The 13,209-nt window shown below is 39.0% G+C and overlaps 1 protein-coding gene across 1 annotated transcript; it reads right to left on the bottom strand.

Annotated features, from left to right (window-relative positions):
• Nucleotides 1-3,739: 3,739 nt before the first annotated feature.
• On the bottom strand, nucleotides 3,740-12,458 carry ormdl1 (ORMDL sphingolipid biosynthesis regulator 1). Its single transcript, XM_085249013.1, has 4 exons — nucleotides 12,297-12,458; nucleotides 10,528-10,707; nucleotides 7,867-8,018; nucleotides 3,740-6,975 (listed from the first exon to the last, which is right to left on the bottom strand). Exons 2-4 carry the CDS (start codon nucleotides 10,699-10,701, stop codon nucleotides 6,840-6,842), a joined length of 462 nt encoding a protein of 153 aa, XP_085105139.1. The 5' UTR covers nucleotides 10,702-10,707; nucleotides 12,297-12,458; the 3' UTR covers nucleotides 3,740-6,839.
• Nucleotides 12,459-13,209: the final 751 nt, after the last annotated feature.

Genomic DNA, 13,209 nt, shown 5'->3' with positions numbered 1-13,209 from the left:
CTTAACGTGCTACTTCTTATCTCTGTTCCTGACGCAGTCCAGCTGATGTACCCGTTGCACCCTGCTGCACACTTATAATGACTGCAGCTACTTTACCTCATGAACAGTAAACAGAGAAAATCACAGAGTGCATACTTAGGAACATCTCCCCGCGGGACCGGATATGCTCTGAAATGGAGACCAGGTGATGCAGGCTGTCCATCTCAGTCGTCGAGGTTAATGGAACCTGTGGGGGCAACGATCTGATAATGTACCGGTAAAAGGAAATGAAAGCTCATTAGTGAAGTATGCAGGGCTGTTGGATGGAGCTCATCACTCAAGGGAATTCAGGTGAGTCATAAAGGGACAGAAAAAGAAACAAACTTCAAAACTTTGACTCCAGTCAAATGTGGAAACAACGGCAACAACCAAACTTCTGGTCATCTAAGCTACACATTTTGACGCTGATACTCAAACTGATCATTTATTAACATTTATTTGCAAGATAACTTTAGTATATTTAATAAAGCCATGCAAATCTTTACCATCTTTTTATGAATATTTATCAAGTTACAGGCCCTCAAAGTATGTGGGAGTTGGCTCTTTTTAATTCTCCTCAATTTTCCAGCAATTTGCAGCCTTATTCTTACTTATAGGAGATGTCCAGATGACAGGAGAACACAGGACGAATCAAGCTAGAAGATGAGCCTTGCATGCAAATTCATCGAAGGAGATCTATCACAGCTGCCCATGCCACATGGTGCTATTACCCTCGAATGTTTACCCTGCATACACTTTTTGAAGTTTTCTCCAGTGAATTATCAGAAACCGGGTCAGACATCCAGGGTAGCAATGCTAGTTTCTGCTCTTTTACTTCATGCATATTAAACTGGTGCAGTTTACTGAAAGGTTTAATGGATTTAAACTTCCCACGCACACGTCCAAACCATCTCAGACTATCTTTACTACTTCTGCTCCTTGCACCGTCACATTTCCATTGGTCTCCCTGTCGTTCACACATGTATTCTGTCTAGCTTCTATTAGACTTTCATTCCTCTTCTCTCCACACCTCCACCTTTCCAGGCTCTCTTCAAATTGCTTTCCGTTCTTAGTGCAGATCACAGTGGTTTCTGCAAACCTAACAGTCCACGGAGGCTCCTGGCTGAACTCACCTGTCAGACTGCCCATCACCACTGTAAACAAGAAAAGGCTCAGAACAGATCACTGATATAATCCCTTGAAACTAAGTCACTTGTGCTGCACACCTCACACTCCTCTGCCACTTCCTCATGCAGTACATCAGTTCCTCTCCTGGTACTTCTCCATCAACACTCTCAAAGCAAACATCACAGCTTTAGTGCTTTCTCAGCTGATGGTCACTCCTCTTTGCTGACCGTACAAATCAAATAAATAATAAAGAATTATTTTATTTCAGCATCAGAGACAGGGGTTTAGCACAGAACTCTGGCTCTTTAACATAAACAGCCTCAGTGGAGATCCCTTCTTTTCTTGATCTCCTACCCAGTAATTTAATACATCTACAATAACTCTGCAGAGTTTGATGTTAACTGCAAAAATAATTGAATTTGAATCTCAATTTCAAATTTGGATTCTCAAAGGTAAATGTACATGATTGGCTGAAACAGAAAATGTGTGCTTCTACAATAGAACACAAAGCAAATGCAAACCAAGCAAACTCCTTGAATCACTACCTGATGATGTGTCTGCGTGGAAAAAGTCACAGGTGCCCCACGCACACCTTAAGTTTCCTGGAGGTAGAGTCTGGATGACTTAAAAAAAAAATACAAAAACATTAAATTTGACACACTGAAGGTGAGGAGCTTCTCATTTGAAACAACTGAAAGCGAGCCGGTCCGGTGAGTCGGCGCATCCATCCAGTGCACAATGACACACTGAAATCACCAATGTAAATGCGGTGACTAAGGAAAGCTTCGGGAACGAGGTGAACACACTGGACAAAAGATATGTTATTCCTGCACTTATTTCACTCACCATAGTGGGAAGACCTATGCTGCATGCAAAACATCACAGAAGGAAATAAAAGAGATCTCAATAGTGTTCTGCCATGATATTCATTCATAGGGCTGATAGCAGTTTATGTATATTTTAGTCAAGTTCAGTATGCAGTCCACTCTGTTGCGTTACTTGTAAATTTATTTTAAAAGAAATATACCTCAATCATGTGCTATGAAAGATGTCTGAATCTTTGTGTTGATCATCATGTCAGTTTTATAGCAAAAAGTGCTTTTCAGTCAGGCGCATTTCATTCCTTATCTCCAAAAAAAGCCAGTTTCAATATACACGAAAAGCTGAAAGGTGCGTTTTGCTATATTAACGGATTGTTGGGTAAAGTAAAAATCAGTGAATTGTAAATTATTGATGATTCGTCTCATAAGTCACGACACTGCTTTTACCTCCATAAACTGCCTTTATAAGAGGAAATTATCAGTATTGGTATTGGCAATACTCGTCCTGTAATTTCTTTTTTTCATATTGCATTGATACAAAAATTCGAAGTATTGCACAGCACTACCGTTAGTTTTGTTTTGTTTTTTTTACCCATTAGCTCAGAATAGTAAAAAATACTTCAGTAGGGGACTGAAGTATACATTAGTGAAAAGGATGATTCGGCGTTTTCTGCTTTGGTCTTATCTGATTGCAGAAACTGTTTCTCTACTATGCTAGAAACAATCCTCATGTGTTATGTAACATATTTATACATCGTCACCCATAAACCAGCTCCGGGTTAAAACACTGAACTGCTGTTACTGCTATTATTACATTTAATCTAAAGTTGCAAAACCAGTGAGTGCTCAGATGTGCTCGTCTCCATCTAGTGGTCAATTTTATTTACTGCAAATACATTCATTCATTCCAACTTCAGTTAGAGGAAAGTTCTGGAGAAAATCACAAGCAGTATTTCTTTGATATTTATTTGATTAGTTTTAATTTAGAATTTAGACTCAAATTACACCGATGATTTAGATTCAGAAAAAGACATGGTGGCTGCAGAATAACCCTGACACCTTCACTGTAGCTGAAATAGACAGGTACTTCTATTGCTTTTCTACTCTGAGCACTTTCTTACTACCAATTTTGTTCACTCAGTCCTACAAGTGTTTTTAACCCAACATTCACACAAGGATGGAGCAACTCCGGTGTCTTGCCCAAGGATACTCTGGAGTAGCTGGGTATCAAACCAGTGACCTTCCAGTTAGTAGAGCTGCTTTATTTATGTAAGAGATTATGAAGATCTCATGAACTCATGTGAAGTTATAGAGAGGGTGTATCACTAATATAGGTCATCTCAGGCTGTTGAAATCTTCTGGTTGTGAGGGAAAAGTTGACCTAAAAAAGAAGGGGCTAAAATTTCTTGCTTCGGACAGGGGATAAACTGAGGATAAACCCAGGATGAGATAAATATGGATTATTTTGAACTGAATAATAAAATCTACGGATGAAGACATGCAGGTAGAAGTAAACAGAATAGCTCCTATTTAATATGCCTTTATGTAGATGAAACCTGATAGCTCTGTGACGATAGCACTCCTAAACAAAGGTATCCAATACAGCTGATTATTACTCTTCAGGCACTGAAGAGTAACATCTGTGAAATTCTGATAAGTCCTGAAAGAATTCCTCATTTCTCAGCTTATACTTTTGTGGCAAAGTACCTGAGAGCCTCATTGTAGTCGTCAACTTCAGAAACTCGACGAAGCAATTAAGACGTGAGACGGAGTAGACGGAGGGCAAACATTTTAATAAGATTAAGAACCAGAAATATCAAGTACTACAAGCTATGGCCAAACAAAGTAGGACTCGCTGCCTCAATTATAGCCAAAAAAAAACAACAAAAACAAATCAAATAATCCCTCAAAGTATGAAGAGAGTGGCTACATGAGTGTAAGTTCATCACAAAGACACTGGAGCTCCCTCAGTAAACACTTAATCTGACAACAATAATCTGTCTCATTTCTACATAAAGGACATAATATTCACTCACACATTCACTCACACGCACTCACAAAGAGTACAATGAGAAACGCCTGCTGTTCTGATTGGTTACAAATGATTCACAAAGGAAATCATGCACCTGAAGAGCTTGATTCTGTTCTTCCTCAGCACGAAAATGTCTGACACCCGTTACAAAACCAGACTGTACCGGTAAACAGCGAGCCATGGGCTCCTACCCTCACAAAGTAAGACATATTTGAAAAATACATTTGCAACATCTTTGTGACTAGAAACACAATTTGCATCACTGTGTGTGAGATGAGAGCAAAGAAAGGAAGAAAAGTAAACTCAGCCTAAAGCCTCACTGATGCCTGGGCCCGCCCAGGTCGACGCAGGCCGAAAATACATCATTAAATATTCACATAAGTTAGTAATGCGTATGGCATCCTGTCATGTACAGACATATCATCTTTAAACCAGAGGGATGCACCACAAAGCAAACTGAACACAGCCAGGCCTCCTTTCAGAGATAACAGGTGTCATGAAGGTGAGATGTGTTTATCCCGACTCTGTGTTGAAGAAAAAAGGAGCAGATCACACTGAGCAGTGAAGACTTTACGATAATTACTACAGCCAAACATCAGGCCAGAAAGAAAGTTTCTTACAAAGATGGGACTCAATACAAAAGTTCTGAATCTCTGCCCATGAAAAAAAAAAATGAAACCATTCACTTTGACATTGCCTCCTCATGCACGCTGATTTTTGATCGCTCCATGGAAGTCTCGACTCCTCACACCGTTTCTGTATCATGTCCTGAATCACTCCCAGTTCGCCTGAATTGCAGCTTTTTCCACTTTCATTTCAGTTTGCGTCTGTGCAAGTATGTGCTGTTGCCATCTTAGCTTTATGACACCACGAGGATGGGCTGGATCTGACCAACTCCTGTAGCACTGGCTTGTCATTCACATAACTATAGCCTCTGACCCTGATGGGGAGCTTAATTTAAAAAAAAAAAAAAAAAAAAAAAAAAAAAAAAAAAAAAAAAAAAAAAACCAAAACTGCATGTTTTAAACATTTAAAAGTAGAAAATGTAGCAAGTGGATGAATTAGGGGGAGGGGAGGGTAATTATTCCAAATATTTCCACAAAATCTGGCTTCTTTATGCAGCCAGATTACTCGACCATTAAAAGACTGCAGATATAAGGCACTAATGCACTGGCTTCATGTTTCAGACATGGAAGCAATGGTCATTTCTTCTGTACAGCTTCGGCTAATTTGCTTTCTGCCACACACGCTTTAGGATGTCTGACTTCAGGAGGTAAAAAGTGCTATACAAAACCTAATGCATGTGCAAAAAAGATGAAGCCTCCACAGGGTAAGAAATGTTACATATAGATTTCACTGCTTTAAATGCATGTTGTTTGTCTTGTGTAGTTGTAGTTGAGCAAAAAGCTAGACTATGCAGGTAAACAATGTAAGGCAACTAGTCAGAACTGCTTGCAACTGAACCAAAACTTGTAGGGGTTTTCCCCCGCACCTTCATTCCCATTGTGGCACTTCCTGAACAAAACATATTGTGACTCACAAATGCTTGGATGAAGAGCCAATATTCAGCGAATTTACATTTCTTCATTTCTGAGTAAAGCGAGCAATGCAACTGCTCTGACCAACCACATTTCAAGACGTTAAATTACCTCTCTAAATCTGAGGAAATTTGAGACTAATAAAAACTAGGGATGCCTTTTCAGATTCAGACAACCTTCAAAATCAGTCTGCAGGAACCCTGTTCTAGTTGCCCCCTTCACTCATTGTCAACTTTTCCAAACAACTTTGCGTGATCTTTTCCTTCCTTTCTACCACCGCCATGAGAGTTCTACCTTAAAACCCGTCTTTCATTTCAGCAGGTTTGTGAAGTCATTATTCCACAGTATTTCTTGCAGTGGATCGGATATTTTATATGGGAATAAAAATAACGATGGGCAGAATCTCTGAATCATTGGTGAACCACTGGTCAACTGCAGGTACTGCCTTCCAATTCGGGTTACGTCGTTGTTTCTAAGTTTGTGCCAGTAGGATTTATTTATGGGGTGGAAATGCATGGAACAAGTTCTAGGATTTCGCGATCTAAAACTAGCCATAGTGGTGTCCAAGGAAACAATTTTGAAGGAGAGATCAGCAAACATTAAAGATATTAAGAATTTTGATTAACATGGGCAGAGCTGTGGAGCTTTGCGATCACACACTGCTCAGTGTTTTCTCTTTGCTGCAGTTTATTCCTAACACAACTCAGGAAGTGCATTCAGGCCTGACCCTGTCCCATAACAAAGGATGAAAATCACTTGAGTTTTTGGCCATTTCAAAGTGGAAGTAAGTTTACTGACTGAATATTAGACAAATCAGTGTTCTACTCTGCTTTACATCAGCAGGAAATTATGAACAAACATAAAAGCACGTTTTCTGCATTGCCAGCCTAATGCATTTAAATCCCTGTTGCTGTAACAGTTTGTTCAACTAAAACCGCACAGCTTCTTTGGGGGCATTACAAACACACGGCTCAACAGGTTTTGCATATATAACCTCAGCTGAAAATCTGTACTGCTCATTAACAGATAATGTTACACAAAAACTTTGAATGTAGCCTCCGCCCAGAGCTGAGTCATCTGGTTTAAAAAAAAACAACAAAAAACAAAACAAAAAACAGAGCTACCTTCATGACGCTGAAAACTCTTTAGGCTCAACGTACCTCGTTTCGTAGTGCACCCCTCTGGTGTTACTATACGACAACAGTGGCCGTTACACAAACTGTATGACTTGGTACACACATCGGCGGTACAGACTACACAGAAATTAGCTTCAGTTGCTGAGAGGCGCAGCATTTACAATTATTAATACTTGTTGATGCCAAGAATTCTGACTCCATGCAGCTGTGGCAGTTTGGGGATCAGGACACTCAGAAGCGAGGCAGTGTTGATGACAAAGTGTGTTGTGTTGTATTTTGTATAGAAACTTGCCAGGAAGTATCTGTAAAGGTGGGGAAAAAAAGACAGTGTGTTAGAAATACATTGCAGCATTTTGGTTTCAATCAAATAAAAATAGATAAATAAATACAACGCCTCCTAAAGTAAGTCACTTTCCACAGACACAAAAAGTAAAACATTTTTTCCAGTCTGCCACTGGGCTCTATGAATAGTTTCCCGTCTTTCACACTATCATAACAACTATACAGTACAGAACTATGTCACCAGCATAAAAACGGACATCATAGTTGGTCAATGTGAATGAGACTGGACCCAATACTGAACCCTGTGGAACTCCCCTAATCACGTAAAATGGTTCAGGTAAGTCCTGAAACCATTTATAGGATAAAAATAAAAGACACACATATCCTCTGCTCAGGCCCAGAAATGCTTAGATGTTTTTATTTTCAGGGACAGTCTCTTTGACTCACATGTGGAAGCTGAGATGTGCAGCCAGGCTTCACCTCAGCCAACTGAAGTCACTGAGCTGTACCTCTCCACAGAGTTTGTGCCTTCCAGAGAATTGTGTGTTAATTATCTGTTAATTAATACAGTTTTCTGTGCAGTTACTAGGATGTGGAGTCTACCACCAATGGCTAATGGTTTACTATTGTACAACCATAGAAACTAAGAGGTTTTTTGTGGCACGCTGTAAACATCTTATTTCTGCTGTAGAGCATTTTAACATGGGAGTCTGTGTCACTGTTGGAGCCAGGCTCAAACGGGCATTCATGGATTCAAAATCTTTGGTAGTTCCATGTCACTAGTATCATTTTCCTAGAAGTTTCCACTTGGCATTCTCTCACACATGGTAATGTCCACAGAACTATCAGGGTTGGAGGTACATGTCTAAAGACAACAGGTTCAGAAAGAATCATTGGTATATAATACGTACAGAATAATTGGGGAGATGGTGAAGAACTTTCTAGATGAGGTGAACTGAACGCCATAGTCGAGCTGCTCCCAGTGAGTAAGAAGTCTGGCTTTTCCTTGGTCAGGGGTCTCAAAAGGGGTGCCTTTGACTGCATGCATGAAGACATACATTCCCTGTGGAGTGGAAACTGCGGTCAATAGTGTACTGACAGACTGGCCAAAAAGAAATGTGATGTCCTCTTATTGTCAACTACGAGGGCAATCTCAAAAGTAGGTCTCCTATTGTTTTAGAAATACAACCCATTTATTTTCCATAATATTTACATCATTTTAAAGCTTGAAGACTTATTTATTTTTCCTACATAATCACCATTTCGGTCGATGCAGTTTTACAATGCCCATGTCGATCTCCTGGCAAACTTTTGTTGGAACTTCATCACCCACCCACCCTACAGTCTGGACTTCAGACCCAGTGACTACCACCTGTTCCCAAAGTTGAAAGAACATTTGTCCAGTAGGCAATTCTGCAGCGGCCGTGAGCAGGTAATGACATGGGCATTGTAAAACTGCCACAGCGTCTACAACAATGCATCGACCAAAATGGTGATTATGTAGAAAAATAAGTCTTCAAGCTTTAAAATGATGCGAATATTATGGAAAATAAATGGTTGTTTGTATTTCCCAAAAAATAAATACCTTACTTTTGGGATTCCCCTCGTAAGTTAGCCATCTTGGGAGGTTCTAATTACATGTCTGTGTCCAAAACACTGGAGCTTTAGATGGAAAAAGCTGCAATACAGAGGGAAATGTAATGAAACTTAAGCGCTGACATACGGCCAAGAAATAATCACCACACTGATGGTGTATTGTGGTGGAAAACAATAGGCTATAGTTGACCTCAGCCGCTACTGTTAATAGCCTTCCTTATTGGCTGTGATACACAATCCTTGAGCTCAAACTGTTCAATGACGTCACCCACATCAACTCTCTTCATTTGAGGCCAGCCATGCAGCAATGAAAGGTCACTCTTGTCAGACTTTGAGGCATGGGGAAATTATCATAATAGGTCAGTCATCAGGCTGTCACAAGGAAAACCGCCTTAAGACAAAACAGGGTTCCTGAATCAAACTGATAAGCGTTAGAAATCAGAATTAACACAAAACTTTCTTGAAATAATATAGGGGATAGCTCAGTAGGTAGAGTGGTGGCCCATGATCGGAAGGTCGGGGGTTCGACTCCACTGAACGGCTACCCTGAGGTACCCCTGAGCAAGGTACCGTCCCTACACACTGCTCCCCGGGCGCTGCACTGGTGGCTGCCCACTGCTTCACTGGGTGAATGGGTTAAATGCAGAGGAACTATTTCCCTATGGGGACTAACACGCACACTTTACACTTTTACATAGAATTTAATGCTTTTCTTGCCAAACACAGAAAATTATTTTTTAATTATTTATTTATTTTAACTATGGACTGTTGGTTAGAACAAAACAAGGATTTTGAAGACCTCACTTTGATCTGTTAAATTTAAAAATGTTAACTTTGTTGTTTATTAACCCTCTAATAAAAGAAAATGTATTCAAATTAAATTTTGGAGGCGAATACTTTTTCAGTCTTTTGACCAATGTGGCTTTTTCAGGACCAATACAGATCCTTAGTAAACTTGGAGACAAATAAACAAAATCAGCATCTGACCTCACCATCCCACTTATGTAAAAATAATCAAAAAGACAACGTGATATATTTTGACACCACTAGAATCTTAAAAAACATAGCAAGATAAATAGACATACTGTATAGTAAAATATCAGTACATCGTCCTGCTCAGAGAAGGCCTTCAGTAGATGACCACAGCTGCATTATTTGACCATTTTTCTGTGACATGTGGCCATTACTAACCAGATTATAGAAATCTGATATTATCAAAGATGTAGGGCTCTGTTCCATCTTAAAAGAAAAAAAACAAAACAAAGAAAACGCATCACTGTCAGTATTTTTCCTGAGTACTTGTTAAAAATAAACAAATGCAAATAAATTTTAGAGACTTTAATATCCAGTGAAGTGGACTTTTCAGGGAAACTGCGAGAGATGGTTTTCATTAATATTTATAAGATATAAGAGAAACTTTAGCAGTGGATGAATTCTACTTTGAGCACATGCTGATTTTCCTGTTGCTTTGGGGACGTTGCTAATGGAAATAAAAGTTAATCCACGAGATCCTCATGTCTTTGGACACAGCAAGTGCAAGATTTGGAATCAGAGCTGCTGCTGAAACAGGTTAACGAAAGCGTGTCACATGTGAGTGAGTGTTGGCAAACCTGAAATAAACTACTGCTCAACCCACCAGGTCAGTCTGGGCTGTAACTCAGAGCATTTCCTGCAAGACATTTGGAGCGTGAACAGACTGAAAATCATGACCAAACCACTGCAGTTTAGCTGGCTTGTCCAGCGCCTGTGTGAAATACAGCAGCTGGAAGTCAGAGATGTCATATTTCAGTTTATGCAATGCAATTCAAAGCATTGAATTGCATTCTTTCCCCCCCCCCCTCAATCATATTTTTTGTTGCTCCTTTTGGCACCATCTAAACAGCCTTTCTCTATGTAGAAAAACCCCTGAACAGCCTGGTTTGTTTCTGAAGCTCAGATAGCAGCACTGACACAGCATGAGAGAAAACTGAACTTACTAAGTTGTGAATGACATTTGTTAGAGTCCACACCACGGGCACGCTGAAGAAGGGTATGCTCAGGAGCACGATGTGAAGCACACCAACACCAAGTGCGTAGGTCAGCCAAATCCCTCGACTGTTCATCACTCGGGTGTTTGGGTTCACCTCGCTGTGAGCCACACCCACATTCATCCTGGTCTGTGGACAGAAAGACATTCACAAAATCACTTCTGTTATACACATTATAAAAAAAAGCTATTCCACCTGTTTTGTGTTAAAAAACCTGGAGGTTGAATGTTTAAACTGAATTCAAAGAGCTGAGCATCGAGGTGGAGAGAAACTGATTGCAGGGATTTAGGGGTGGAGTTGTATTTATAGATAACACCACCATAATCCAGCATCACTAATCCACCTCTTATTGAGTATGTTCACCCCATGTCTAAATGGGTACCTCTGATGCGTTTTGCTAAAAAATAAATAAATAAATAAATGAATAAATCCAACTTTTTAAAATGAGAGTTTCCTCACACTTAACTCCTCCGTGAAACTCACTGTAATCTATTGTGTTTAGTCTCATTTACATTTACTAATTTTAAGTTCTTAGACAACAGTGAAGGTTTGTTGCAGTTCAGTGGCAGAAACTTTTAATCTGACTGCATTTTAACATGGACAAAAAGAAAAAACAAAAACTCCACAAAAACAATCAAATTCAATAGGATGGTCAACTATGATCAACACTCAGCCCCTTTAATAGATACACCAGTCAAAACACTCATTAAGACGAATATCGGTAAATTAGCCAGAAATGCATTTAGACATATTTAAAAAATGTCCACAAAACCATTTCTAGTGTTTACAGAAGACGTTCCAAAAATGAAAAAAAAAAAAAAGACTCCAGAGAAAATATCTGCTTGATATGGTTGAAATATCTGCTTCGAGCTGACAACAGCAACTTAAAAACAACACTAACTCAAATAATTATCAGTTATCCACAAGAGCATCTCTGATTACAAAAAATGTCCAATCTTTAAAAAGGTAATACCGAATGTATCTAATAAAGTGGCTTATAATTAGATAAATCACAGTAACAGCATGTACCGGGTTTAGCTCTGAAAAAACAAGCTGACTGTAACTGTATGAATTTTATCTCTATATGGTGCAGCTGTTATTTTGAAAATCAAATTACACTATCAAAGTATGTCTGTAGTACTTGGTATAACAATAACGGGGGTGGAGGGCCTTATGTAACTGGTTAAACACTTTCTAAATAGATAAAGGACAGATCAGAGCTCAAGTTGTTATTAAAACAGCTAGCAGAGTCCAGTAAGTGCATCGTTATTTTAACGGACAAATGACATATATACAGCACTGAGTGCGGCGGTTAATGACTCAAATTTTAATATTAGTCTCAAATAGTGTTCACTGTGGTCATTAACTGCTGCTCTTGTCAGCAGACATGCAAATGATATTACAGAAAGACCCAGGAAAAAAAAGTCACTATCTGCTTAACTTTTGTGTAACAGCACACCACACTAGCCTTAAAATCACCCAGGAGGCACCAAGTTAACTTATGTTCACTGCACTTGTTATGAAACTGGTGTAAACCTGGTATTTAGCAGCAACCCAACCCTCACAAATAGTTGTATAAACAAGGAACGCCTCCCTTGATTGTTTTTTCCCAGGATATAGCCGGACCCCCGAACAACCACTCTTCCTAAACCAAGTTGAATTCAATTAAATACAAAAAGGAAAAGAAACCTCCGACAATCCCAGAGTGCGAGACTTACAGCTAGTAGCAAGCAGTGAAGGTATTTGCACGAACAAACTGCTGCAAGAGAAACGCTTTTTCCTCCTGTTGTGCTCAGCTCCCAGACAGTGCAGACGGCACGACGTAGACGGACACCACCGGAAGTAGACGCGTTTTAGGGAGTTTTTACCCGGGGTATTTTTAACTCCACGGTTTGACTTGTAAGGCCGTTTCCCCGCCCCCTAACGGCTCACACCAATCAATACGCCAATGAATAAATACTATGGGAATACATGTTATTTATTTAATGTTTAAATACATTTATTTAAATGTATTTAAATTCATAAATTATTTAAATATTAATTTAATATTTAAATATTAATTTTTATTTTTTATTTTTATTTTTCATAACAAGTGCAGTGAACATAAGTTAACTTGGTGCTTCCTGGGTGATTTTAAGGCTAGTGTGGCGTGCTGTTACACAAAATTTAATTATTTTTAATATTTAAATGTTAATTTAATATGAAAAGTTTAAAAAGCGGTTTAAGGATATGGTTTTTACAGGGTACAGGGAAAAGGTAGAGATTTGATAGGGTGTTCTTGTCTAATATTTTCATGTGTATGCGGGTGCACGGGTATGTTGGTATGGGTATATAAATATATATATTTGTAGGTTGTGTATCCTTGAGGTGTTAATGGGGTTATTGAAAATGTGTATATGTGCGTATGTGTATATACGTATGTATGGATAGATAGAAACATATATGTATATATATATATTAAAAAAATTACACATAACATATAATGTAATTGCAAGGAGGTATTTCTGTAGTCTATTGATACTAGATAGTGGAAAAGGGGTGGGATTAAATAAGCTTATGCTTCTTCCTGCTCCTTTTTGAACATGAACGTTATTTGGAGTTGTGGTTGCTCGTTTTCCTTTTGTTTTGCTT

This window comes from Mchenga conophoros, linkage group LG16 (genome assembly GCF_057382185.1).
Source record: "Mchenga conophoros isolate Kocher_MC1m ecotype Shallow Benthic linkage group LG16, M_conophoros_male_GT1.1, whole genome shotgun sequence".
Taxonomy (NCBI): domain Eukaryota; kingdom Metazoa; phylum Chordata; class Actinopteri; order Cichliformes; family Cichlidae; genus Mchenga; species Mchenga conophoros.
Note: the sequence above shows the minus strand (reverse complement) of the source record. Positions and strands in the feature narration are given on the sequence as shown.

What these genes read in the sequence shown, in the direction of transcription:
- ormdl1 (XM_085249013.1), bottom strand. Translation starts at nt 10,701, where the DNA reads ATGAATGTGGGTGTGGCTCACAGCGAGGTGAACCCAAACACCCGAGTG. An exon ending in CAAATGTCATTCACAACTTA is followed by an intron (nt 8,019 to 10,527) that starts GTAAGTTCAGTT and finishes TCCACTCCACAG; the next exon opens with GGAATGTATGTCTTCATGCA. An exon ending in ACCATCTCCCCAATTATTCT is followed by an intron (nt 6,976 to 7,866) that starts GTACGTATTATA and finishes CCACCTTTACAG; the next exon opens with ATACTTCCTGGCAAGTTTCT.